This window comes from Gymnodraco acuticeps, unplaced genomic scaffold (genome assembly GCF_902827175.1).
Source record: "Gymnodraco acuticeps unplaced genomic scaffold, fGymAcu1.1, whole genome shotgun sequence".
NCBI classification, from domain to species: Eukaryota; Metazoa; Chordata; class Actinopteri; order Perciformes; family Bathydraconidae; genus Gymnodraco; species Gymnodraco acuticeps.
In genome coordinates this window covers 5,334,358-5,360,175 of record NW_022990274.1, presented here as the reverse complement: position 1 = coordinate 5,360,175, position 25,818 = coordinate 5,334,358, and the positions used below count along the sequence as shown (strand labels likewise).

The 25,818-nt window shown below is 41.4% G+C and overlaps 1 protein-coding gene across 1 annotated transcript; it reads left to right on the top strand.

The window, feature by feature from the left end:
- Nucleotides 1–5,424: 5,424 nt before the first annotated feature.
- cavin2a (caveolae associated protein 2a) lies at nucleotides 5,425–24,958 on the top strand. Its single transcript, XM_034221454.1, has 2 exons — nucleotides 5,425–6,094; nucleotides 20,909–24,958. The coding sequence occupies exons 1-2, from the start codon at nucleotides 5,546–5,548 to the stop codon at nucleotides 21,773–21,775; spliced, it is 1,416 nt and encodes a 471-aa protein (XP_034077345.1). The 5' UTR covers nucleotides 5,425–5,545; the 3' UTR covers nucleotides 21,776–24,958.
- Nucleotides 24,959–25,818: the final 860 nt, after the last annotated feature.

Below are 25,818 nucleotides of genomic sequence, written 5' to 3'. Positions count from 1 at the left end.
CATTTTCCTCTCTGTGGGGGCCTTTGATTTAGCGACAAAAGGGTACCATTGCTCCCCCTTGTCCCACTGTGAGACCAGACACCAGTCTGACCTGGTTATACAAATCAAACACTGCCGGGCATCCATCGTATCATCATAGGTATGACCATCTGTGTGGGACTGTTGTTGGTAATCACAAGAATCACAGGTCCCATTTAAACACTGATCAGGGAAGCTTTTTGTTGCAAATATCACATTACCTGGAATGAGCAAAGCTTATTACTGTGAGGAAGCAGGTGCATGAGCAGTTCTGTAGAACAGCCTTTGTTGAAAAAAAAAGGTAGGGGGCGAAATCTGTGTGCATCCTTAGGCCATTATTGTGGTAAAATAACTTTGATTTTCAAATGACAGTCTATCCTTCAAATATATAAATCTAAAGTATTTCATTGCCTTGACCTAAGAAATCTGCATGAACCTTTGCATACCTGGTAATGTTATCATATCCATGCTTTTATCTTGCAACTCCTTACTTAAACATGATTGGTCAATACTACTTGAACTAAAACCTGAATGCTTCAGATAGCAACATATTGTCTACTCTCCTCCAGTCCCATCATCACTGTTCCAACGTCAGTTGTGTACAAGTTATTGAATCATCCCCATGAGATTTTCACCTTAAATTACTTTAAAATAAATATTTTTATCAAATCTGTTTTCCCATTTCTGTATTTCTCCTGTGAAGACTGGACCTCAAGTTCCATAAAAAAGTGATGAATAGCTCTGCATTGTGCTGTAGTCCAAGGCTGTTAATGGTTATCCTGCATTCTTTGGCTACCAGTTTAAAAAACAAAAACAATTCCAAAAATGTCTAACCATTGTGTTGAGCTGCATCGCTACCTAAGGTCTTTTGGCAGGACCTTGCAAATGGAGGTGACACATACTTTTACACTTTGCATTTGTTGTCCATTGGACTGATGTTAATATTGGCCATTGAAACACCAGAACAATATGCTATAGTCATACTCTGGTTGTACTCAAGGACCTACATTGTCTCAGTACATTGTTCATTTCACAAGCAGAAAACAGACATATGTTATCAAACCATCTGTCTATGTGGGAACCGTCATAAATAAAAGTCCTTGTGATGTTTGCCTCGAAGGTGTTTCCGTTACATTCTTGTATCCATCCTAAGCAGGCTCTTAGATAAGCATGTGGCCTGGAGCAACCCGGAGGGCGACAGCAACTCTGATCATCTTCTGAAGTCAATGCATGCAGTCAGCAATGAAAAGGACTCTAGAACATGTAATGGTGAACAAAGAAAGGGAACAATTGAGGAAACTACTCAGTGCAGGTGATTAAATATGTGTATTAAAAGTTTAATCTAATCCCATTTGATCTCCATTTTGTTTGCAAAACACATTGTGAGTTGGTGCTTCAGGTCAAAACTAGTATACTTTCAGGAAAGAAAAAGGACCATATTTCTTACTTTTGTGAAAGTTGCTTACCAATAATCCCACCGGACAAGATTGATTTTAATGTTCAAACAGATCAGTCATCCGCCCTGGTAGTATGCCAACAGCCAACGGTTACAGTGATGCCACACCTCCTGTTGAAGGGTTTAGAGCAACTCCAGGAAGGTTCCCAGCAAACAAAGCTCATTCATTTGATGATGTGACGTGCAGCAGCATGTTTGCTGAAATTATCAAATTGTTCCTCCTGCAGAGCTGAACTCCTTTGTAGTTTTGTGAACATTTGAGCATGACTACGTTCTTTGGCAAAATAAGAAATCAGTCAATCATGAACACTTTGAGAACAATGAAAAAATACATGAATTATGATTGAAACTGTTGTAATGGCTCTGATTTAAAAGGTCTATCAATAACTTCATTTTTAGAATTACATTACACATCCAGAGGGCAAATTTGCCAACTTGTTTTTCTCAATCAACTATCTCTTATTTAACCCATTGACAGCATGTGTGTATGACATTATTGCATTATATATGTAACTGAAGGAGGATTGATAGCAAAAAGGACCCTTAAATAAATAGTAAGTGTTATTGTAAAATAGGCACAGCATTCCTTGACACAACACTGGGAACGTGTGAAACATACCAGACGATTGGGAACACTGGAGGAATTCAGGAAAGCAGAAGATATGAGAGAAGAGGAAAAAGGGTAGAGGGAGTGATGGAGAAAAGGGGGGAGCAGAGGGAAGGAAAGGAGGGGGACAGCTGGAAAAATTAGGATGGGAGCGCCATTCCCTCTGTTCTATCCGAGGGGTGAAAGTGGGAAAAGTCAAGAGTTCGAGCGCTAGGAATGGAAGGTCACACTTTTATGTTGACAAAAGTGTGTGCCTCCAAGGAGAAGCCACGGCAGAGCACGGGGTCAGAGATACTGGGGTTTGAGTTTTGAGGAAGGAAAATTGTTCAGGCGAGTGTGTCTAGCACTTCCACTCTACTCCGACAGCTTTGAAGCTTGTCGACCGAGTAACCTCCAGAAGAGGTGTTAGTCCTGGATATTGGCATGGGAGAATCTGTCAAGAGCACTTCTGACTATATGTGTAGCTTTTAAGAACATTTGGTTATAAGAGAAAAACGATGGCTTATATTTAAATAAAGGTAGGCCTACTAGTTTCCTTTTGAAGGAATAGTTTAAAAAATAACTTTTTTAGCTTATGAAGAGTTAGGAAAGAAAATTGATATCACTCATCTGTCTGTAAAATATAAAGCTACTGACACAGTCGATTAGCTTAGCACAACAACTGAAAACAGCTAGCCTTGCTTATTCACGTCACGCCATTGGTAGCCTACTAAGTTTGGCATTTTGGCCGTATTCAAAACCGGAAGTGGCGAAAGGGTGGAGCGAGCAAAAGGCACAGCAAACCCAGGTACTGTTAGCATAAAAAACAACCAAACTAACCCACCTTTTTAGCTAACATCCACGCTAGCTAGCTTGGTTAGCAATGTTAATCTGTAATTCATCATGTCAAATTCGATATTCATTTGGATGTACATTATCAAAAGAATAACAGGCCACTTCCTATAGAGTGTCTTTTGTATGTTGTAGCAACTTTCCAATCATACATTTTACTCTAAATGAGACCTTAATTTGCGAACTGATAATGCTGTATTGAAGAAAACATGAAACCAGCTATTTTGATCATAATCTCGTCAGGAATATGTTTACTGAGGTTATAGGTCAAGTGAAAAGGAGGATCACCTTCTCATAGACTTCTATAGTTTAGGGAACTTCTACATTGGCTTCATTTTCAGGACACAGAGGTCGCCCCTTGTTTTCCCTTTGTGCTAATCTAGGCTAATCTTTCAGCAGGAAATCAAATAAATGCATTTCCCAAATATTTTTTTAATAAGGCAATTTTAGTTTAGTTTAGTTTATTTATTTATAGTGTCGTGGACAGTCCCCATCGATGAACTGTCACAAAAACAGTAAATGGTGCAGCTTTAGCCGACATGGCTAATTTCCAGCTGTTGTCCCCGGCCAGATGGTAATAGACACCCTGAAAATTACAATATATCAACAGCATTAGTTATAAGAAAATATATAAAATAAAATAAAAAGGAGGAAAGACAAGTAGATACCGGTGTGAGGATAAAAGAGAATAATAAACAACACGTTACTACATACAGTAGGCTACATGTCACATATAGCACATCACAATCACATAACAGAATCGAGGGGCAACATCCATGATCACAACATGTAACACAACATGTAACACTCACGCCATACTCAACACAGACTAGTGTGTGCAGGTGTAGTTCTCAGTGAACCATGTTTTTAAGTGAGCTGTGAAGGTGGTATGTGTATGTATGTCTTTGATTTGAGTGGGTAGAGAATTCCTGTTTTGTCTTGCTATGACCGAGAATGATGACTGACCAAAAGTACTCTTCCTGAATGGGACTGATAGGTCGCCACGTGTGGAGCTTCTAGTGGTCAGTCTGGTGTTGTTACGTTGAGTAACCAATGAGTTAAGAGGTGGAGGGGCTGTATTGTGCAGGATTTTTTTATTGTGGTTTCAATCTGAGGACTTGGACTTTGCCAAAATAGTTTAACACAGTTCTTAGGTGTGTCTTTTCAGTGTGTAAATACAAGCAGTAGCAGAAAATCTAATCGCAGTCTAAGGGTGTAAATACTCTGTATTGATCTTAGGTTTGATGATAGCTGACCAAGCCTCTGCTTTATCAGACAGAATCCAATAAAACTCAGGTGTGGGCTTGGATTCCTCCCATAGTCTGCAGTGATCAAATAGATCCTTGTCATAGTTCTAATGCAGTAGGTTTCCACACCTAAGCACACACTCTTCCCTCCCTTTATGACAACACACATACACCAACACTTGTTGCAACACACTGACACACACCACATATGTATTTGATTTCAAAACAAGTTGAATTGAAAGAGCGGCTGTGTTACTGTGAATTAAATATCTACAGTGATAGTGACAAAGAGAAGGATTGAGAGAGAGGCCATGCAGGGCATCATGCCAGGGCACGGATGAGCTCATTGTTGAAACAGGGATTTCCACATTTCCATGTCAGTGTGTTCCATTCCATGTCACAGAGCTTGAAAACAAGAGGGGAGAGGAAAGGGGCGATCATAGGGCACACACACCCAACAATACACTAACATTATAAGCATAGGAAAAGTCATGGGCGCATAAGGAGACAATGTCCCCCTGGCCACAGACATGCAAAAGTGTAGTGTTGTAGTCCTTTTGGAACTGTTGTAGTCTTTTGTATGTCTTTGTAGTTCTTATATTTATTTGTGGTTATTTTAAGTCTCTTCCTGTTTGGTACATTGAGTGGCATTACTGCAAGTGAAGGCGAGGAGCATCCTGACACTTTGGGCCCCTGAGCCTATGCACAGTAAACCCAATCTGTAACACATCCATGGGCATAGGGACACATACATAGACTTTGAAATAAAGACAATATGTTCCAGGATTTATCTACAGCATGTGAGTGGAAACACGCAGCTGTAGAAACACTGCCTTTCTGATTTGCATTGTACTTTTATCTTCACGTTATTGTTTTTGTGGGTCCCACACACGCCAATGCCCCTTGATACAATGCAATCCTGTCCAATTTGGTAGGCTACAACAGCACACCAGTGAGTGCAGTAAACAAAAGTAACCTTCAAGCATATTTTGCAAATGCAGCGAGGCTTGCACAAAGTGGAATTGTTGGCAGTCACATGAAAAAACAAAGCAAGCTAGCAGCATACAAGGAAGGACACACACCAACTCTACCTCTTTTCTGTCAATAGGGCTTGGCCTGCACGGTTCCCATAGCAACCATGCCCCTCCCTTGGTTTGCAGGGGAGGTGTTTTGAAAGTTCACAGCGCGTGTGTGTGTGCGCGCGTGCGTGTGTGTAACGAGAAATATAGAAAGGGGCGTGGCCGTCGAATTAACTCCAAGAAGTAAAACACCCAGCCTCCAGTTCTCAGCTGGGGCAGGTGACAGCAGCACTAAGAGAGTCAAACTCCTGCTAAACTCTTAGGTGAATTATCCCTGTAAAGCGGGACATTTGACCACCTGTGAACCATGGCAGAAAACGGGTCCCACGCCGAGGGCAGCAGCATCACCGGCAGCACACACACCATCCCGCAGCAGCAGCCCGAAAACATGGAGATCCTCATCCCGAGCCATAGCCTATCTTCTGCCCCGTCCTCCCCGACACCGACCGGGACTCTCTCCCGGCTGGGCTTCAAAATGCCCACCAGTCCCACCGCGGCCGTGCCGGGCAGCCCCGGAGCCGGCGGCCAGGTGAGTGCTATCACCGTGGTGGCGCTGCTCGACAAGCTTGTGAACATGCTGGAGGCGGTGCAGGAGAACCAGCAGCGCATGGAGCAGCGGCAGGCCGACCTGGAGGGCGCCGTGCGGGTCGTGCAGGGCGACGTGACCCGCCTCTCCAAGACCCACCTGAACACCTCCAACAGCGTCAGCAAGCTGCTCGAGCGCTCGCGCAAAGTGAGCGGGCACCTGAAGGATGTGAGGGAGCGCATGGACAAACAGGCGGTGCAGGTGAAGAAGTTGGAGGCCAACCACAGCCACCTGCTGAGGAGGAACCACTTTAAAGTGCTCATCACCCAGGTGAGAAAACATGGTGAAAGGAAGAGAAATTAAGCAGTAGCACTCAATGATTCAAATGGTGGAATCGTATAGGGGTACTCCACTGATAAAAGTTGAGTTATCCTACTTTTGAGTGTCTAATCTTTCAATGGAGGGGAAACACTTCCAAAAACGACCCTTGTGATGTCATAGTGATGTCATAGGGGGGGGGGGGGGGTGTTAGCCATGTCTTGTCTTGTCACATAGTATGTGTAGATAATAAAAGCATTTGTTGCAAGTTTAGTAGGCAACTTGATAGCTTCTAATGAAAGAAAAGCATAATGGGAAAAGTATGAGTCAGCATTTTGTAGTTGGACCTCCCCTACCTGTTGCACGTTTATCCATGCCTTATTTTTTCAATGATATATATTTGCATCATGGGGTTTCATTTTAGTGTGTGTGTATGTCATATTTGCATACACATTTGACTGCAGAATTCGGTGTGTTCGGATGTGTGCACATTTATTGTGTGCCTAGTTGGCACAAACATGTGACACAGTGTAGCTGAACATAACTTTTTTACATTTTCAACACTTAAAAACTTGTTGAACCAGACTTAGGCAACCTGTAGAGCTCAATTCACAAATGTGGAGAGAGGTTTATTTTTTTTCTGACTCTGGAAGTACATTTCAAGCACACCTTTACACAACAAAAAGTAAAAAAGACTGATATGATAATGGTTGTGAATGTAAGTTAAGAGTTACATGTGCATGTGGCTCTTCCTCCTCTCTTCCTCTATGTGTTTGCCAGTAGAAGGGTGTGTCTGGAATGGAGATGTAGAGGATAATAGAGGACGGCTCAGACACTGACTTTGACTAGATCTGTTTACACCCCACAGTCATAATTCAGAGAGATATATGGCTTTTGGATGGATTTTCCACTTTAACTGCCATATCACACCTGCCATATCACACCTGTGATAAACTTCCCGATATCCCCAGGAAATAACCAGCTGAAAGTATTCTTGCATAACCCATCTCTAACTTATACTGAGACATACAAATTGTTGAAACCTAATATGACCCATTGCATATCAATTACTCACCTTGCGTTACCTTGAATTCTGACAAAAAAACTGTCTTTCTCCTTTACCTGCACAGGAAATGAATTATTCAAACATTGTTTTTTTTTATGTGGCTTAATCAAGAGTTTTCTTCAGTTTTGGATTCTTTTTACACTTACGACAGTTTGCTTCACAAATCCAAAGTAATTATCATGTAGAGGGTGTGTTCCTTTAACTCTGTCTCCAGTCTGGATTCACGATTTGCATAATTATCATGTGGTTGCCATGCAAGATGAAAGCAGTTCCATATTGTGTTTGACGGATGCATTTCCACTCAACCGAATAAAACACGATCTACGCATGGTCTCCAAGTACGCTTCGTGCATGAATAAGTGCATGGTTTTTCATGCTTACGTGTGTGTGTGTGTGTGTGTGTGTGTGGGTGCGTCTGAGCGTGTGCGTACTAGTGTGTGCCCAGGCAGCAAAAAGGGGGGTGCCATTGTTGACACAGCCAGAGCGACTGAGGGCTTTTAACCGCCGTTGTTATCTGGTTTCCCAGGTACTGAGGCTCTGTTGTTCAAATGCAACAGGTGCCAAGAACGTACCCTGTACAAGGTGGCTCCGTGGGTGAGGCCCCAAAGATCGATTTGTTTGAATCCCCAGTCGGTTTTTATGTGCTGAAAGGGAGTGTCCTGTTGCTTTGGAGATAATCAGAGTTGATCGAACTGCTTGTTTTTCATTGGATTGTCGAATCAATGCGTCGCCTGGATTTGTATTGTCCTTTTGCGAATATCTCAAATTTGTCTCCCTTCTATGCATCATGTCAATGTATTTGAACTAATATGAGAACATTTAGCATAACCTACACTTAAAAGTTAATCAGGATTTTAGTGTTGCCCTTAAGCCTCTAGTTAAACGTGCCAAAGAGTTGAGTTTTTCCCTCCAACATGTAGCCAGCTATGAGCAAAGCATGGGTGTAGTAGGGCCAGGTATGTGTGTGCAGCATGTGTGTGCGTGCAACTTGCCCATTGGACGTTATCCTGATGTGTTGGGTCAGGTGTATGCAGTTACAGAGCTGGTAAATGAGACCTGGCGTGCCTGAGGGGAATGGGAAATAAAATAACCAATCAGCCTTTGTTCCGCCTCCTACTTGACTCCTTTCAGCGGCCATCACTTTCTGCCTCACCTAATCTCTTTTTGGCCTCCTGTGTTGTGTGTCCTTTTCTGGATTGCCTCCATCTGGTGCTGTGCGCTAATCTTCCTATCTGATATCTTTTGGTTTATGTTTAACTGTTGTTTTCACTTCTCACATCACTATCTCCAACTGTTTCTGTCTTTCTATACAAACTCCATATTGCGTGTGAGCATATTTTCTGTCTTTGGTCCAGCCACCTGTCCTGATTCCCTGAAACAACATGAAAGGCCACGCCGCATGCCTCATGCAACTCTTTGATAACGCACATTTGCTGCACACCCAAGAGCCAAACTCTGTATACCAGGCCTGTAGCCATTGGCCAAAAGTCACTCCTCCTCCTCCTCTTCCCGCTCTACAAAATTGATCCAGAACACTCATCTGTACCTGCCAACCGAGGTGGAAACACAGAGGGTTTCTGGGGTAAACGCCCACTCCTGCAGCCAGGGAGCAGGGGTCTATGCCCGCTCCAGGCTCTGGCCCTGGTCAGTCCGAAACGGCAGCGCTGTCTGCCGCTCCGCTGCGGTCTTGTGCATAACAAGGACTAATGAGGACTTCATTACCGATGCTTGGCCCTTGTTTGTTTGTTGTTGTGCATCAGTGCTTTTCCTGTTCCGACATAGCCCTCCCCTCTTGCACACACACACATGCAGAGCACTTACAATTCCCATGGCATCTGGACATTCCAGTGTGTACAGTATGGAAATTGTTTTGGTAATTACCGTTTAGAAAGGTAAACTGTTTTGTTTTGGATTGTAGATGTATTGTCTTTCTATTATTTGTCACACAGATTAATTTATAAGGCTCATTACCTGAATGTTTAAATATCAACAGTCACCCCCCCGGAGAACTTATCTAAATTGCATCACAGTGCCATGCAGCATGAAATACGCCATATTTGGAATTCAATTTCCTGGGACAGAAGTCATTTATTTCTGAGTAGATCATAATCTCCCCATCTGTGTTTATTTCACAGTGGAATGTCATCACAACAAAGTCGACCACTATGGCAAATTGAATTTGAACGCCGTGAGAATTGCATTTGTTCTCCGGCCTTGTACATGCGGGTTCAGAGGAAGGCTCGATTTGTATCAAGGTAAAAGGGAGTTGTTGTGTTGGCCCTCGTGGTGGGGTGGGAAGAGGATGTTTGTGTGCGTTTTTGGGATCCCTAATCGCAAACTAGCAGGGAGTAACAGTTCGAGCTCACACAATCTATCAAGGGACACTGTTCATATCACATATCACATTCTGAAGGAAAGAGGAACTAGCTCCCCAGCCAAACTAAACAAAGAGAAGGTTTCTCATTTCTCTAATTCCCCTGCTCGACTCCTATCCTCTTGTCTTAGTCCCGCCCGCAGGAGATGCGAGCGGAGGAGTCGAGGAGGGGAACCGAGGAGAGAGGAGGGGAAGCAGCAGGCGGTTAGAGAAATGAGAAATCCTCTCCTCTGAGCGGTCATTTTAAAGAGACGTCCATTAATGATGACAGGAGGCACAGCAGCCTGTCTGATGGACAGATGTGTTCATGACCACTTATATATATATATATACTTTGATTCATTGACAGTGCGGTATAATGAGACAATAACAGGCTACAGATGCGGACACACACATACACACATATATTTATATAAATATATACAATTTCAGAATCAAACAAGTATGAGAGCACTCTCATAATAACGTAACACTATCAGAGACTGGATATACCCCCCCCCTGAGATGAGTCCGGCCGTGCGTCACGACTCTTTTAAAGATCACTGTTGCCGGAAATACATCCCCGGAGGATCACTACCGGAGTACCGAGGATTCGAGGAGGAGAAATGAGAAACCTTCAATGACTGCAACATGCTTTTTGTTGATGGCCGGCGGGGGAGGCTGAAACTCCACCAACAACCAATCACATTAATCTCCCACCCCGGACACACAAGCACGCGGTTTGATTGGCTAGAGCTTGTACTGGCATATGATTAGATTGGCTGACGCTTCCGCCAAAGCTTCAAAAGTTGAACATTGCTTAACTTTCGTCGCGAGCAACGCAAGCAAATCTACGCTTCGCTCCCACAATGCAGTTTGGCGAAACGTGACGTCACCCCATTCAAAGTGAATGGGCAGAAGCGTTGAAGCTTCAACGCACGCCGCTGTGTGGACGGGCCGTCAGAGTTAGAGCTAATACACTTGGCTATTTTATCTACCTCTGGAACAAGCTAAACTAGTTATAAATATATTTATTCTTCACTGTCGGGTCACTCATTACCGGATCAGTGAGCTGCATGAGATACTGACGGGCTGTCAGGAGAGAGGGAGAGAGGAAAAGAGAGCGCTTCCGCTAATTTCTCCCGTGTTATTATCCAAATTTAATGTAAACTTGAATAATGTACTTCATTTGAATGTAATAATGATGTTGGTTGTTGTTTGGAAGCGCCAGTGAATGAGCTCCATTAACTGAGTTTTAAACATCACTTTAAATGGAAGATCACCATAGGCCCCGCCCACTCGATCGGATCGGCGATCGATATCGGCCGATACTGATTCCGGCGATCGGCCCCAAAATTGGCGATTGGAGCATCCCTAATTCTTAACTAATTAAAAAAGGTGGTAGACTACAGACAAAACAATGTGCTTAACTATTTTATATTTTTATTTTAAACACCCACCAGAAATTTCAGCTAAAACCACAAGCATGGAGTTAAAAATAACTATTTCAGAGGTTGTTTAAAGTTTAAATAATGTTAGTCACATTAGCATGGTTTACCAGCTAACATTAGCAAGTTATGCTAACGCGGCAACATCTGGTTGGTGATAGCTTCTCTGTAAGCTATTTTGGCTTTCAGATTTATTTTGACTCTCTAACGCTTTCACTTATTTCGACATATAATACTGTATGTTCAGACAAGCTTTAAATTGAGAACAAACCCATGTTTGTCGGTGGGGGTAAATTGGACCCAATATCAGTTATCCTCTATTGTCGGCTCTTGATGAGTTGAATAGAAATAGACTCTTCAGATTTCGAAACCACATTCTGACTCGTCATTGCGTACAGCAAATGTTGACAGAGGTTTTGAGTGATAGGCTTCTCTTCAGGCATTGTCATTTTGTTTGCTTTGCTACTAAACGTGATAGTTATTTTGTACATCGACACTCGACCAAAGGTTGTGACTTAATCTTACCTTCCAGCAGCAGGAAGTAAAAGCTGTGTTTCCACACTCCATTCATACTCCAAGATGGAGGACGAACTGATGATGACTAAAAGCATATTACCCTAAATGCAAATTAAACTATGATGGAGCTTGTTCCTGTCCATACATCCAAAGTGACACAAGTGAAGTTTTTCTACAAACTAAACCCTTTACGCTGAACCCTAAAGATGCAATAGCAAGAGAGAGAAATAGCTTAATAGTTCAGAGAACACTTATTCTACTTCATCCAAAACAATGTAACGTATGTTCAGCAGGAATACAATATTTGGGTGCGATTGAATTTCTCTATTGCATGTGTTCAGTGCAGAAGTCTTTTCATTTAGAACATCTTATTCCTTTGGACAGGTTGAAGCAGGCTGCTAGCTGTAGGCTACAGCTAAGATTTCTTGTGTGTGTCCCTCGACCATGTGATGTATATCACCAGCTTGTAGCCTAAAGCAGGGCTAGCTGTTTCAGTGCATTCCAACATTCTGGATCTTTATGTTACCAAGCTTTAACCCATGGACAAGTTTAAAGTGAAAGGGTAATTGACTCAAAGTGACAGACTAGTTCAGATGTAAACCTTCAATAATAGAGAAATTATTAATTATAAAATATTGTGGTCCTGGACCCACTGTAACATTACATAAAATACGATGTTTGTATTGAATTTATAACCAGTAGTGCCGGCACATACATTAGCATGTAGTGTGGTCAATAACAGTTTCAGAATCAAGGATTACTTTACATTTACTAAGTAACCTTTAAAAAATTGGACATTTTATTAGACATTCATTTCTGATGTCTGACAGTAGTTGGATGGGACAGTTTATGTACATTTTGTGTCAGTGTGTTAAGTGCAGAGTCAGGCACAAGATTCATTAGCTTAAATTAGGGGCTGTAGGTTTAGGGAGGCGACCAGCTTCCACAAAAAGAGGAGAATTACACATTCCAGTAACTCCAAAGTCGTCTCATTTACATGTGCTGTGCTTTAATGTTGACCAGTGCTTGGCCTACATTTTGTTTAGGGTGGGGAGTGTGTAAACTCTACAGCGTTAGAGAAAAGAGCACAGCTAGCTATTCTAGCTAGCTATTTTTAGCTGTGCCCAGCTGTTAGTCAGCTTCATTGACAGCTGCAAAATAGTCAAAAACGAGTTCAAATTGAAAGAGAGAGGGTTTCTTCACTTTTTCTTCATGGCATGACATTGTTTAAGTCACAGTAGAAAAAACTCAGATGTAATTGATATAATTAACTACAACTACACCCAGGCTCAGGGCATAGTGCATGGCACAGAGGAACGGCTTGTTGAGACACTTTTAACAGAAATAAACAATTGTAAAAAAAAAAAAATACCCTTCTGCTTTTGACAAGTAAAAATGAGGCTGAATGGTATTAGAAAATACTGACAGACATTACTGACATATTTTTCAGATTATTAATGTTGACTAGATGATAAAATAGCTGTTTTTGGTCTAATTGTTATTGCATACACAACACGATGGATATTACATTTTTGTTGGTTTCAATTTATGGTTTGTGACTAGCGCGGCCTGCTTTGGGTGTTGGATCAATTGATCAGATCATTTGAGTCATGAGATCATGTTCAATCAGACCGTCTCATTAGAAATCTAAATCGTGTGAGTTTTCCTTTACAAGCCTGGGGTTTATATTGAATGTTTCAACTCAAATATTAGAAATATCACAATGATATATTTTTTACAAATGTTTTAGCCCTAAAAGTGCACACAAGTATGACATTCATACATTGTGTCCTTGACAAGTTGTAAGTGTGACATGTTTTTGGCAGAATTCCATTGGATTGGAGTAAAACTGGTCTTAGTAATAATAGTCAAACGTGGCCGTGAAGCCTTTTAGACATGCCTTCAAAATGAACAATGAGGTTTGTTTATAGCTTTGTTGTCATCTTTCTTACTCTTTCCTTTGGGGTTCATTCCTCTGGTAATCCTCTTGGTTTGCAGTAAACAGAAAATAAAGAGCGGAGAAGTGTGAAATTGAGATTAATATGAAAGAAAAAACAATGGGCAGAAGGACACATACAAATCTGTCTGTTTTGTCGCCTAACGATTACACCAAAAGATTGAGCTTTGACGAGAGAAATACTTAAGTTTGCAACTTGTATGGGCGAAAAGTCAGGGCATGCATGTGGATTGGGAAGTAATACTTTAAGTGCCTGCTCTTCACCCCGGTGTCTCATTCAGGTTTGACAAGTCTGCTGAACTGAGTCAGTGTGTGAGGCAAAGGCAAGTTTGCAACTGCAGAATCCTGCAGCGGAAGACTAGTCGGAACAGCTTCATTGACATAAAAAAGTGCTGACAAAGTCTGAGCGAGCACACTCGACTGCTGAAGTATAACTTGCCATGCTAGCTAGTCAATTATGTTGGTCATATTTTATTAGCTGTGAACCAAAAACGCTTTAAAGGAATATTCAAAGTTTTCCAGATGATACACCAAAGCTGTGTTTACAAAGAAGAATAGAAAGTAGCAGATCTTAAGGTACTTTATGCCTCCCAGCATTTCCCATGATGCACTTTACCCATTTGTCTTCAGAACTGCCAAGAGCACATATTTAGCATGTTATTATTTTTGCCACAGGTGCAAATAAGGTTGTCATCCAGCTCTTTTGTTCACTTGCACTCACATGCTGTCTTTCACTCTCTATTCTTTGGAGCGTTCTCTTTTGACTTTCTCACACAGTATGACGTGTTAGACACAGGTGATGACTTATTCAACTATTATAGTTATTATTGTTAGAAAAAGCAACATGGGAGTTCATTAGGCTGAAGCTTAAGGTGTTATTACGCAATTTAAAAAAAAAAAGAAATCAGCTTTCCTGTTTCGACTCCTCCTGTCACCTCCCTTATTTTCTCTCACATGAGACTCCATCTATGCGTCTGCTGCTTCTTGACATTTCCAACCTTGGTTTCCATCCAATCCACTGGTCAAGGCCGCAATATCCATGGCAGGAAAAGGGAAAACAATAGCCATGCTGATTCTCAGTGTTCTCATTTCTCTGCTCTTAAATAAAAACACAAATACTTGTTTTGAGATAACACGATGACTTCCGGGCTTCTCTGCAAATCCCCCTGACCTTTGGCCTTCACACGTGGGGTAAACATTTTGACAATTGGTGGTAGCCTTATCAAAAACGCTCTTGGTATATCCACACAGACCTTATCAAACAATGGTTCTGATATGCACGGATTGTGCTTAACACAATGTGTGTAAAGGGGGATTTGAGAGATTTGAACAAAAAGGCTAAAGGAGATTAGCGTAGCCATGGGGCAGCATTAAAACAGGACCAACAAGAACTCTCAATGTATAGGAATTTGTTAAGGTGACACTCCTGAAGACGTTGTACCTCATTCATCATACATGTAGCGTGGATGTTGAAAGACAAGAAAGGGAAAGTGCAGGTTTAGCGTTGTGTCTGGTTGATGTATAGGAAGTGCATTTAGTGTCAGGCAGCGCAATGATCCATTGTATTAATATAATGAATACCATGCCATGTATGAAATTAATTATGCGAATTCTAGAGCACAGGATACAAAACGCTTCATCACCCAAAGTGCTGTAAATTACGGGCTGAGCGAACAGACGTCCTACATCATAATTTATGTCATCAGCGATAATCGGCGCCTCTCTAGATTGCCACGATCTCCTTTCTGTTGGCACGTCAGCATGACATCGCGTCTGAATTGGTTATTGTGTTGCGGGATTACACTGGCTTGCCAGTAAACATGTCCTGTTTTCTTTTGGTGAGGCAAGCATGGGAGGGGTCAGAATGAGGAAGACACTTGTTATGCAGAGCTACATAAGTATACAGCCATGAGGCATACATTCAGAATTAACGATAGATTTATTACTTGAAACCGTAATTTATGTGACAAATAGAGCGTACTTGGTATGGTGTTTGTCTAAGTTCTCAGCATACCCTATATGTCTGTACAATCATTGGTGGGAGTCAGCGTATAGACTGATACCATGTACAGTACATTGAGAGTTTATCATGTAACCCAGTCCCATGACAAATAGCAGCATTCCATTTCCTTTCCTTCCTTTCCTCCTTCCTTCCTCTGTCCACAGATGGTTCTTGGTGCACATTGGGGTGCAGGGAGGGGGTTATTATGCAACAAGCTGGGTAGGGTTGAACAGTGGAACAACTCACAGCGCTGTTAATGGGAAGGATGTAATCAAAACATATGCAGGCAAATGTGCACAATCACGCGATGTAGAGACTGTACTGCTTGTTAACTCAATGGATAAGGCTGTGTGAGAGGGTGCAGGGAAAGAGTTTGGCTTGGACATCTTGAAAAAAGAGAGGTTGTATTACAGGAGGATAGGTGCATTGAGACAGTAAATTTCAAACAAAGCCGTTTGTTTGAAATGCGAAGTGCAAACAGGTCTGCTATCAAGCTATAAAACGTTTTGATTCATTTTGTGTGCAGTCTCTGTTCTCCCTTTTTTTTTTATCTAAGCTTCCTGTCTTTTTCATTCTGTAACAGAATAATTGCAGGGACTTGGCAGTAGCAAATGTGCACACACATGCATTTCTGTGAGTGTGGTGGTGATGGTGTACCCTCTCATTGGCACCTGACTCACTGTGCCAACACACCTGTACTAACCTCACCTGTTAGGATTTAGAATATCTTCCATTCATCATCTGAAGGGCCAGGGAAACACTCCTTTTTGAGGTTCCCAACACACACTCCCACTTACAACCAACAACCAACAGTTGTTATTATTAGCTTTATTTAACATTTATTTCAAAATCTCCTTTAATTCAATAAATCGCCTATTGAAAAAATAACTATTTTGTGGAAGGTTTAAATGACCGTTTTTATCACTATTACAGTACAATATTTTTACAGCAATTCGATATTTGCCTTCTCCAGGATATGCTTTCGATATTATTTTTGTTTCCAATCCAACTTTATTTATATAGCACATTTAAAAACAACAGAGTTGACCAAAGTGCTGTATATCAATAAATATATTAAAAAGCAGCATAAATACATTTAGACAAAAATAAACTAATGTAAAAGCACAAGACAATAAAGCCGTCCTTCTAGCCACAGACTGAAAACCCTCATACATGATGTCAAAACATTTTAAAATAGAAAACCCCAATTTAGAAACACAGACTGATTCCATTGAAGGGCCTGCAATAGATACCAGACAATATCTAATGCTTTTTATAACATAATCAGTTATATCATCTCGCTCAAGTTCACCTTCTATTGATGTGTTTTTACTGGGCCCTTTGAGAATATTTGTTTAGTTACAAAAAAAAACAACTCCTACAATAATAATAAACTGTACTGACATTGCACTGGTACGTTCTAGGGCTGTCCCGAATACCATTTTTCGGGCTCCGGATATTCGGTTGTAATCAGCAGCGAATATTCGGCCCGCGCCACTGCTTGCCATCGGCACTGTGCATCAACACCAAGATAACAGTATATCAATGTTTTTACTTTGCATTGATGATGTTGGATTAATAAAAAAGATTGTTACTTCCATGGTAATGACGTCATAAAATATGCTTCATGCTTTATTTGAAAAATAGGGGGGGAAACATGACATTATATACAGCCGTAGTTTAGTGTGACAGTGTGATCAAGTTTGTTAATTAGCACCAAACACCTAGTACAGCTAAGAATGATGGGATTGTCATTAATTACACACACACACACACACACACACACACACACACACACACACACACACACACACACACACACACACACACACACACACACACACACACACACACACACACACACACCACACACACCACACCACACACCACACACACACACACACAAAGGCAAGAGAACAAAAGGCAAAGTAACATCATAGGGTATCATTACACATTTGGTATAAACAGAGACACACACACACACACACTCAGAGTAACATGATCCCATCAGTGGAGACTCTGTGCTGCCCCGCCCTGATCTCTCTCCGTTTGAATAGAGCAGAGACTCCGCAGAGCGCCCTTACATAAGCTCTAGCTTAGTAACACCTTGCAGGACTTGCAATTAGATGGCAGTTCTACCATGCAACTGTTAAATGAGACTCCATTACATAAGCGTTCCGAATGTCTTTGAAGTGCGAACGTACCAATGAACTTGCTGTCACGCTAAATTAACATCGTTTCCTTGGTTTGCTCCAAATGTGTGTTAATTTACTCATCTTGCTCTTTTAAACACTTTTTTTTTAACTTATGTCCTACATGGTTGCACAAATACATACTGGCACACAGACACTCATACACATACGAACACATACTACATTCGCAGTGGCTAATGAGTGCTTGCTTAGAGGATGCAGTCATTAGCAGGGTTCCCAAGAGAAAAGTGCCAGAGTGTGAGGTCCACACACACACTGACACAGAGAGAAAATAGACCTGGGTCAAAGGGTATTTAGGAAGATTTTGTTTATTCTAGCTTGTTCGCCAAAACTGTTGTGGGTTAAACTGAGGACACTCATTTCACTCCATTACACTATTGGACAACCAAACAACATATTTTCCATTCAAACCAAATAAAAGAGTATAAAAAGAGCCAGATACATTTAATGCTGGTGATAAAAAGGCCCGGATGGACACTTGAGATTGGCTGTAGGACTAGTATAAGCACTTGTCAATTACATTTGACAAGTGAGGCATTGATTGTATTTATCAGCTTGAGTAAGGCAGGTTTAGGACAGCATGTATTAGGAGAACTTGGTTTTCATTGGAGGGTGTTTGAGTTTCAGTTGCTGCCTCCCACACACTCCAGCACCCACAGTGATTATATCAAACATGTTTGAGCCAAATCAGAAAATCTTCGGCGTGCCTAGACTGGAGCAGAGGAGCCACGATTGAAATCTTTAGAAACGTTAACACCACCAGACGAGGGGGATTAGTGTTCATTATCAGGGAATGTTCCAATGAGGGTCTGGAAAGGCCATATTGGACCCGTTTCTTTCAAATTCTGAACCCAAAATGTCAAACGTCATACTGGTTGACTGTGTTTGACCTGAAATGTACACAGAGAAAAAAAGATAAGCATAACTTCCAAGTAATATTATCTCCCTTCAAGTAGCTCTCCTGTATTAATGTACACCTAACTTGCCCAGTACACGGGCTGTAACCCACCTAGTTCTGACTCTGATTTGATTCTGCTTAAACACGTTGAGATCCACACAGTTTTTGTAGGTGTGGTGCCGTGTCAGACCAAGCAAAAACCCAGATACTGCTCATTCAGATTTGACAGGAGAGAGCTACAGAGAACCAAACCCAAAGGGACCAAACCAAAGGTAGTAGTAACAGGAGCTGTGGTTCCCCAAGATGCTACTTTTGTCTTTTTGGGGTTTTCAAGTTACAAACCTGCAATTCAATACAACTCCCAGCTTTTTTTAGAAAGGCGACATGGACCTTTGTGGTTGTTGGTGGTAAATACATTCTGACACACTGTCAGCACATACAGTATGTTCAATGTATCCACCCTTACTAGTAACCCCTATTGTACGATATTTTGTGCTATATATTTATACGTTTTTAAAACTGTCTTTTATCTCTTTCCGTGTAAACATGGCTCTGCAGTTGATGATGTGCCTTTTAAGAACAGGCTGACAGATCTATGAGCATTTACTGGGAGATACCACACATGCTTGGCACACACCTGAACTCATGACTGCATGTTTGGATCAAGGCTAGAGGTATCGGGTGTCTGCAAAGTTGAAAAACAAGAGGTTTTCTACATGGTGTCTTCACGTCTCAAGAGCTTTCCATACACAATGATATTGTTTAGGTGCCTAAAAAGAGCACTCTCTCAGGCAATGTATGAAATAAGAGAAATTCATAACATGGTGCAAAAGTAACTTAATAATATGTAGGCTATAGGACCTTTCAATCTCTGATGGAGTACTTCCTTTTGCATCTCATTTTCATATACTAAAACATCATTTGCCCAAAATTGGCTTGAATGGTCGAAAGAGAGATGGCAGGTTTAATACCCCCATCCCTCGAGGCTGAAACACACCATTGAGTGTTTAGTGAAGAATGGACTGGAGGCAGGACTCCATCTGGTTGGCCCAATCCTTAAGTATGTCTTAATGACACCCCAGGAAAAGATGCATTGCTCACTCCTTCAAAAACCTATGGCATGCTGTAAGTAAGTATGCTGTAATGTCTTAAGAGCTTTCGTGCATTCTTGGAAATGCATTCATACTTTAATGCAGACTCATTGTTACAAACATGGTGAACAGAAACTATCATTTAAAAGTATGTCATTGCAACATACAGTATAGTGATGGTGACAGTGGCCGATACTAGCGCCTCATATTGATATTTCATGAGGGTAAACATCTTATATTTGAGAAGTTTGACCTGTGACTATTTATAGTTTGATTCAGAAGCAACAATATTTTGAATCAAACGGTGAATAATCTCACCCTTGGAAAACCCAGTTTCATTATGCTTCTGTAATCCTAGCCCAAAAAAACAACAACTAAAGCTTGGTTAGCACTTTGGGGATCACAAGAACTCAAATCGATTCATTCAAGCCTTTGCTGGACTCGTACCTAGACATACCTTGTACCTGAACACAACAATGTGCAGCACACTGTGTTGTATTTAGTCAACTCAAACCCAAGTATCCACTGGTGGCACTTAAAGCTGATGTCACAGGAAGGGTTTGTCTACAAGCCTTTCAAATGTGTAGTGGAGTATGTCAACCACTGAAGCTGCACCTTCACTCTCCACTCACTCCTGGGTGTAAAATAATGGGGGGGGTGGGAACACTCACTCATACATCCCTAGTGGAGTGGAACATTGTGTATGCGTGTGCCTGCATGTGTGTGATTGCGCGATTGTGCATGGATGAATGGGCAGCAAGCAAGGGGGAGGAAGAAGAGACTGAGGAAAAACCAATTGAAACTCTGGATAGTGAACCTACTGCTCTCAATTTCACTGTGTTTATGGCCATTGATGTGTTCTAGCATGGCCAGTTAAAGGCAGAGAGAGCAATGCAAGAGGAAAGAAATTGAGTGAAATGTAAGACTCCTACTGAGAAACAGGTGGAACTCTTCATATGGCTTCAGGAGAAGAAGGGGGAAGCATGCAGAGACTGGTTTCCTCAGTCCTCTGCAGCTCAATATGTGTAGTGTATTACAATGGCTAACCATGACATAAGACATACATTTACATTTTGATGGCAATATGTGTTTGAAAGTACTCATCATTGGAACTAGTAAAGTTGTATACTCTAACTCTGACCAGAACCAATTCAAACAAAGATACCATCAATGTAATTCCTTGTCAAACTAAAGCTTTGTTCAAGCAATAATGCCTATATATGACTTCGTAAAATAACCACCCACTTAACCCCCCTGTTTCTGTCCTTCTGTTTCACTATAGGAAGACCATGAGATCCCCACCAGCGTGCTTGTCAAGGACTCCCTCAGGACCCCCCAACCAAGCCAGTATGATGCAGACTCCATCCTTCCTGCTCCGTCTGTTGCCGGCTCTATTGATGGCAGCCGTGCCAATGATGAAGGTCTTCTGACCATCAGCCTCTCCTCAGACGACGATGATCTTACAATATACCATGAGGAGGACGAGATGTTTGAGGGCGACGCCGCGATGGGCCTGGGCCCTTCCAGCCCGTATGAGAGAAGGTCTGACAAGTTCAAGCGCAACAGCCTGAAGAAGGTGGACAGCCTCAAGAAGGTGTTCTCGCGTCAGAGCATCGAGAAAAAGATGACCCAGATCACCACAAGAATCGTGCCTCAGGAGCAGCGTGAGAAAATAAAAAAGAGCTTCACCCCTAACCATCCCAAGAGCCCGACTGCCAAGGCGTCCTCTTTCAAGGTGTCCCCCATGACCTTTAACGTCAAGAAGGTCCGAGACGGGGCGGTCCTCACACAAGAATTGGGCTCGACTGAGGAAAAGGTCCATGTGGAGATTCCTGCTCTGGGAAGCATGGATGGAGAGTTTGTCCTGTCGGAGGAGCACACCCGGGAAGGCGTGGTGGAGCAGATCCACGAGATGCTCGGCTCCACCTCCAGCATCAAGGCACAGCTGGCAATCAATGGAGAGGCACCAAGCTTTGAGTGCGCCATCAATGGTGATCATGTCGCTGGCCTGGCAGTCGCAGAGGTTGATGATGATGTTGGCGAGGATGGAGAAGAGGAGGAGGAAGAAGAGAAACAAAAAATCCCTGTTGAGAAAGCAGAAGAAACGCAGATTCCCACAGCAACAGTTGCTGTAGAGCAAGTCGCTTGATTGCCATTATATATATTTTCTTGCATAAGTTTCTACATTTATGATTACCCAGCAGGCACAAATCATCCCTCCACTGTAAATAGGCTTATGTTCTTGTTATTAACACCCGTAAACACTAGAAATATATACTCTTGGCATCCTAGCATACTCAACCCTAACCCTAACCACTACCTTATTACAAGCTTAGTCTAAAACACCTTGAAACGGACTGTTTAAGCAACTAGGTTAACACATACACCTACAGTGTGTCCGAATGAAAGTGCTTCCTAAACCCTGTGGGAGGGTTGTCCAAAGAAAGCACCAACGCACCAGTGTACCATAACTCACTCCCCTTAACAGGTGCCCACCTCCTCAATAGCAGCACATCTCCAGGGCACTGGGCCAACTATCTCCCTCCTGCTCTGTTTGTCTGCCTTTGACGACCAGCCTCTTCATTCTTTGTGTTTGTTTTTGTAAAAACAGTAAATCTTCGGCAGCAGCGGTAATGCCCACAGAATGTTGAGGCGGTGTGTTGCCAGGTTGTAGAAGTGATGGAATGAGAAGTGTCAGGGTTTTCAGTGAGAAGGTTCTGGGGTGTTTTGTTGTGGACTAGAGGTTGATACTAAAATCTTTGGAGCTAACAGTTGAACTTTATTAAGTTGAGTGGCACTGTCTCGTATCCTGTCCTTCACTTGCGCCCGTAGAAATACTTCCATAGTGCAATCCAATTGGTCAATTTCACCTTTATCATGTATGTTCTACCTAACATACCACAGGAGGTGCTTGTAGGGCTGTAAAGTATGTTATTAATTTGTGATTGCCAATTGAGTATCCTCCAGGTGTAAGAAAAATAGATGGCATTTGAAAAAGTCTAAATGTTTATGCAAATCACGTCAATCATTAGCCTAAAAAAGCTAAAGGACAAACGCATTTATTAATAAGTGCTCACACAATTGTGCTTAATTACACTGGTGCAACGAAGGACATCGTTGCAGGATAGAAGCTACTAGAATATTGCATTAGTAACACAAATAACCCTGCAGGTTTAATACTGACATACTAAATGTGCCTTGTACAGCCCTTTTGCTTTTTTGCAGGGCAACTTTATGTTAATGTAGGATTTATTTTCTTCTGTGAGGCACACTACTATCTAGGTATTTACAGTTTCACAACTATGAAATGCATACTTTATGATAACTGCCCTGAGTGTGTACTTTATCAGTAAATGTTGTATCTGTGAATTTGTTTTGAGTTACTTCATGATAGTCATCAATAACTTGCATGGTGAAATGTTTACCAATATTCAACATATAAACACTATCTTATACATTTGCCAGGTCACCATCACTAAATCGTTTGCCCCTAGATTCATGCACACACTCCTACAGTGTATTTGCCTTGCAAATATGAGTATGGTATGAGTAATTGCAGTCCTGAAGGTATGGATTCCTATGTTTTAGTAGATACGAGTGATACTAAAAAAACCTGATTTATTTTATTTTCTCCTGAGGAATTCCTCGCAGCTAACACTTTACGGGGCATAGTCATAAAAGCTGAGAAGTTCATAGAAGGTGTAAATTCTATTTCCAATCATTCCCCATATACTTTTAGTTTGTAAGTCATGCCTGGAAGTTTCAAAAAGTGAACTTGTTCTAGTTGCACACCATTAGTGCTCTACCAGCCATAGTTACAGATGTCTAATGCCATGACTCCCTAGAAATAATTGAACAAGTGGTACCAGGTGCCAAGGATCCAGAGAGGTCAGCAAAGTGGATGAAGGCAGAAGACAGTATTCCTAGCTTTGACGGATGACTCCTGCTCAGCCCATTTTTCATGCTCTGGCCTCCTTGTTGAGACGGTGCCGAGAGGAAGACACGGTCTGAAGCCACAGGTGTTCCGCCCCTGTGGAAACTACTGGGCATGTAGTGGAAAGAGGACAAGTCTGGGTGTTGGGAAGTCTGGGAAAGTGGGATGAAATTGCCTCAGGGTTAGGCATATGTGTGCACAATTTAAAAATTAGACCTTGGGAACTGAAATAAGTTGTAATGAGTATTGCTGCCTCCTTACAAATAGATGATTTAACTATAAGTAAAAAAATATAGTGCCCCAATTTTTGGGAGTATTTTCACTATGCAAAAACTGTATTGAGGTCTTAAGTATGTAATAGCAGAAATATCTTCAAAATGACTTAACATAAACCTTTTATCCATGTACTACATAATGTTACCTGCCGTTAACCTGCAAATCTGCTTAATGGGATCTGTATATTAAAAGAAATGAATGATTTGAAAGAAGTCGTTACTTGTGTTTATTAAATGATATTATGATAATCCTTACTTTCTTTTTATTTCTTCTTTGTATAAATAATCTTGCTGAAAAGGGATTGAACACTAGTTTATGTGAACATGATTTGAACTGAAGAGGTTAATATGTGACTGGCTTCGAGGTATTGTCTGCTTATTCATGCAAATCTTTGATATCTTTGTCTGCTAATATTAAAAATGAATATATAGATTTGTTAATGTGTGCAACAGTCCTATGTCCTATTATGTGTCCTGAAAGCAGACTGCTTATGTCTGGATCATACTGTATGTGGGAGCTGTTTTAAGCAACATATATTTGCTTATCAAGTAGTGATATGATGTTTAACGTCATCTGTGTTTATACAGAGTTCTTTATAGACCATTTATCTAGTTAAAGGTGGGGTATGTCATTTTGGAGAAACCAGCTCGAGTGCGCTAGAATTTGAAAGTAGGCCTACACAACCGGAACAAATCTGCCACTTCCTTACAGAGCCCCTCCTCCAACACACACGAACGCGCACATGACCAATGAGGGCACGAGATAAATGTGTGCACAGATGGAAGGCTGACAGGCAGGTAGGCCATCCAGTTACTTTAGCCGGGCCGGCTCAGATGATTGGTCGTGCTTTTTACAGCGCCACGGCTTCCACAGATGATATTTTTTTAATGTATTTATTGTCAAAGCATTTAATATATTCATTGCTATCGGGATGTTAAGAGCATTCCATGGAACATAACTAAAAGTGTTTCTGAAATAAATTACATACCCCACCTTTAACCACTTAAACCAAATAAGTTTCCTTAACAGCAATAATTCCTAGAGGGTTTAAATAATCGCCTTCTGACACTTGTTTCATCTAGTAATATAGATTATACATCAATAAAGATTTTGTAACATCCACATATTGTTTTTGGTCTTGTTATTGCAGTCTGCGATGTCAAGGGAGGTACAAATGACATCCTAGTTGTTTAGTGTGGCTTAAATGTGATCCTGGTGACTTGCATGTTTGACCTACAGTGCACAAGAAACCGTATTTAAACTAGCTGTAGGTAAAAGGTAGTGTAGGATTATTCTCAGCAAAGGGAGTGGTTAAATTGCTCAACCTTTATTTACATAGCAAAGTTTGAGCTCTATAAAAACATGATACAACAGGTGTTGGGATCAGAGCTACAATATATGATAGCTTCACCTTTACAAAATAACTTGCATAGTTAGAAGTTATATGCCCAGTTGTTTAAAAAAATACAACTGTGGCAGTATGCTCATGAACACGCTTTAGGCGATAGCTTGGAACTTGTTACGACAGGAGAAGAAGTCCATTTGCAAAACTTTTGAGTTAAAGTTTTCTAAATTATTTGGTTAAATACCTGAGTTTTTCAATACAATGAGCACCATACATTCGAATCCTTTCCCCGCCTGTTTATCGGGAAGCGGACGAACTATGAAACAACGATAAAGAGATCGATTTTTGCAGAACTCGGCACATCTGTAAAGGGGTGTTGCTTTTTACAACATAGTTAAACAGTGATCATGTTGCATAGGTGTGTTTTGGTGACATACATATACATTGCCTTTCTCAAACTAATCGAAACTGTTAAGGTTAATCATAGGGTAAAGTCATCTCCAAAAAGGTTTTCTCTGAACTTCCGTGAGGAACTCGAGCTGTTTTGATGGTGTTTGGCTCCCTCTTGTGTCAAATTTACGACAACACCAGCTTACCTATAGTCCCTATTAATCATACCACTAGAATTAGCCAGTAA

Bases quoted from the DNA above. Each gene is read 5' to 3' on its own strand.
- cavin2a (XM_034221454.1), top strand. From the start codon at position 5,546: ATGGCAGAAAACGGGTCCCACGCCGAGGGCAGCAGCATCACCGGCAGC. The intron at 6,095-20,908 runs GTGAGAAAACAT...GTTTCACTATAG, and splicing joins TTAAAGTGCTCATCACCCAG to GAAGACCATGAGATCCCCAC.